At 38.9% G+C, this 2,091-nt stretch overlaps 1 protein-coding gene across 1 annotated transcript; it reads right to left on the bottom strand.

The window, feature by feature from the left end:
• Positions 1-418: 418 nt before the first annotated feature.
• On the bottom strand, positions 419-1,089 carry LOC123124025 (uncharacterized). Its single transcript, XM_044544729.1, has one exon. The coding sequence runs from the start codon at positions 1,022-1,024 to the stop codon at positions 692-694; it is 333 nt and encodes a 110-aa protein (XP_044400664.1). The 5' UTR covers positions 1,025-1,089; the 3' UTR covers positions 419-691.
• Positions 1,090-2,091: the final 1,002 nt, after the last annotated feature.

Raw genomic sequence — 2,091 nt, forward strand, 5'->3', positions numbered from 1 at the left:
ATCGGTCTTGAGCCGGTCGAAACAATCGGTCTTGAAAATAATAATAAGATTAAGCGCGATTGCCTCTGTGGCTGTGGGGATTATAGATGCCCTGTTTTTTCTCAGCCACCATGTTTTCGCGTGCGAGTATTTCCTAGGAAAAACTGTTTAATTTATGTGGTTTCCTGGTGTTTTCCATTTCTTCTTTTACAACGCACAGGCAACTTACATGATGTTTTTAGGAAAACATGTGAATGCCAGGGTGATAGTTTTTTAGATATATATGAACAACATTTTCTGAAAAAAGGTGCAACAACTTGCACGGATACTTTTCTAGAATATGCGTGCCTAAATTGTTGTTGAATGTAGACAGATTGTTTTCACACATCCTCAAGTTTCCAATCCTTGTTGCATGCAGATAAAATAGGAGAATATGGCATTAAAAAGGAAGCAAGAATCTTTATTATTATGTATCCAAATCAATGGAAAACCATTATACATGAGTAATCTCGACAATAAAAACAGAGAAAGGGAGTCACCGGAACAAGCATGTCGTCATAATACAAAAGACGGTCTGTTAACAAAGAGACAAAAATGAAAGAAACCAAAAAATATGGGATGCAACCGCGACAATTTAATAGTAAATAAATAAAACATCCATAGACACCATAACAGCAGCGACACCGATAGACAAAAGAGCGCGCACTCACACTCACGGGGTCACGGCTTTATCGCTGAGGACTTTGGCACGTTCTAAGTAGGTGGTAGCTTCATTCTTGAGTTTAGTGGCCTGTTCTGGAGAGGCAGTTTTGGCCTCCTTGAGTTTATCGCCAGCCATCTTAACATATTCTCCGGCTCCAGCTTGATACTTGCAAAAGTCAATGCACTTTTGGTTGCACACTTCCATTGCCATTTTTGCCTTGCAGTCCTTGAAACATTTGTCCCAGCAGTCCTCTTGGGCAGTTACTGCTGGTGTTGAGACCGCCACGACCATCACGACGAGGAGGAGAACGGCAACGATTGCATTCCTAGTATTCAGCGCCATTCTTTCTTGAGACTACTTCCACAAGGTACGTATGACGGGTTGAGAAGGAGGTTGTTGATGAGGAGATGATGGTTTCTGGATGGAGTTCTGGCCATTGTCCGGTTAAATAGCATGCTTAGGAGAAAAAAGTGTGGCCGTGAGAGATACATGGACAACCCCACGTTGTAAGTGACATGCATGTCGATCTGGGTGCACGGTGGCCATTCCTCCTTATTTTTACCCAACCACAAATTGGTGCCAAGGGATTAGCTAGAAAGCTTTATTTTCGATGGTTCAAGTAAATGTTATGAGGAAGGCATGCACGGGGTCATTCCTGATAAAATTCTACTGATCTACTTCTGACATGGCCATGCATCATGGAGGACCATCAGTACTTTTCTTTTGAAAATCATCTGAACTAGAAAGGTTGGACGCGCTTTGTTACGTCGTTCGTGTTGTTGGGTTTCTCAACAAATAATCACTCTATTTAAACATATAAGGTATACTGCCTTTTTGAAAAGGCAAACCTTTTCAATTTGATTAAATTTATACAAAAATATGTCAAAAACCATAATATCAAATCAGTATTTTTAGATTCATCACGAAATGAATTTCTATACCTTTTTTGTTTAATATTATGGATGTCGATATTTTTTCTTTGAACTTGGTCAAAGATAAATAATTTTGACTTTCTAAAATACTAATACCCCTTATATTTGAAACTGATGGGATATTTAGTTTGGCCGGTGCGGGAGACGATAGTGTGTTTTATGTTTATTTATTTATAACGCGTTGATTTGGTGGGCCTTTCCTGGTGTGATTATGTGTTATACACTAACCAAGCTATATTTATGTGGGGAAATTTTTGTGTCGATGGCTGCATATATACTATATTAGTGCTACAATATCACATGATGACACTTCTTTTTCCAGGTGGTGGGAAGGTGCACCGGATTATTATGTTGTTATAAGCCGGTTGCTGGTGATTGACTTGAAAAATCATTGGCACAGTTAAAATCGTAAACCAAATACAAAATTGAATACCTGAATGAAAGAGCTTCAAAATCAGGGAACATAGTGAACTAAAA

This window comes from Triticum aestivum, chromosome 5D (genome assembly GCF_018294505.1).
Source record: "Triticum aestivum cultivar Chinese Spring chromosome 5D, IWGSC CS RefSeq v2.1, whole genome shotgun sequence".
NCBI classification, from domain to species: domain Eukaryota; kingdom Viridiplantae; phylum Streptophyta; class Magnoliopsida; order Poales; family Poaceae; genus Triticum; species Triticum aestivum.

Coding starts and splice junctions, on each gene's coding strand:
- LOC123124025 (XM_044544729.1), bottom strand. CDS start 1,024: ATGGCGCTGAATACTAGGAATGCAATCGTTGCCGTTCTCCTCCTCGTC.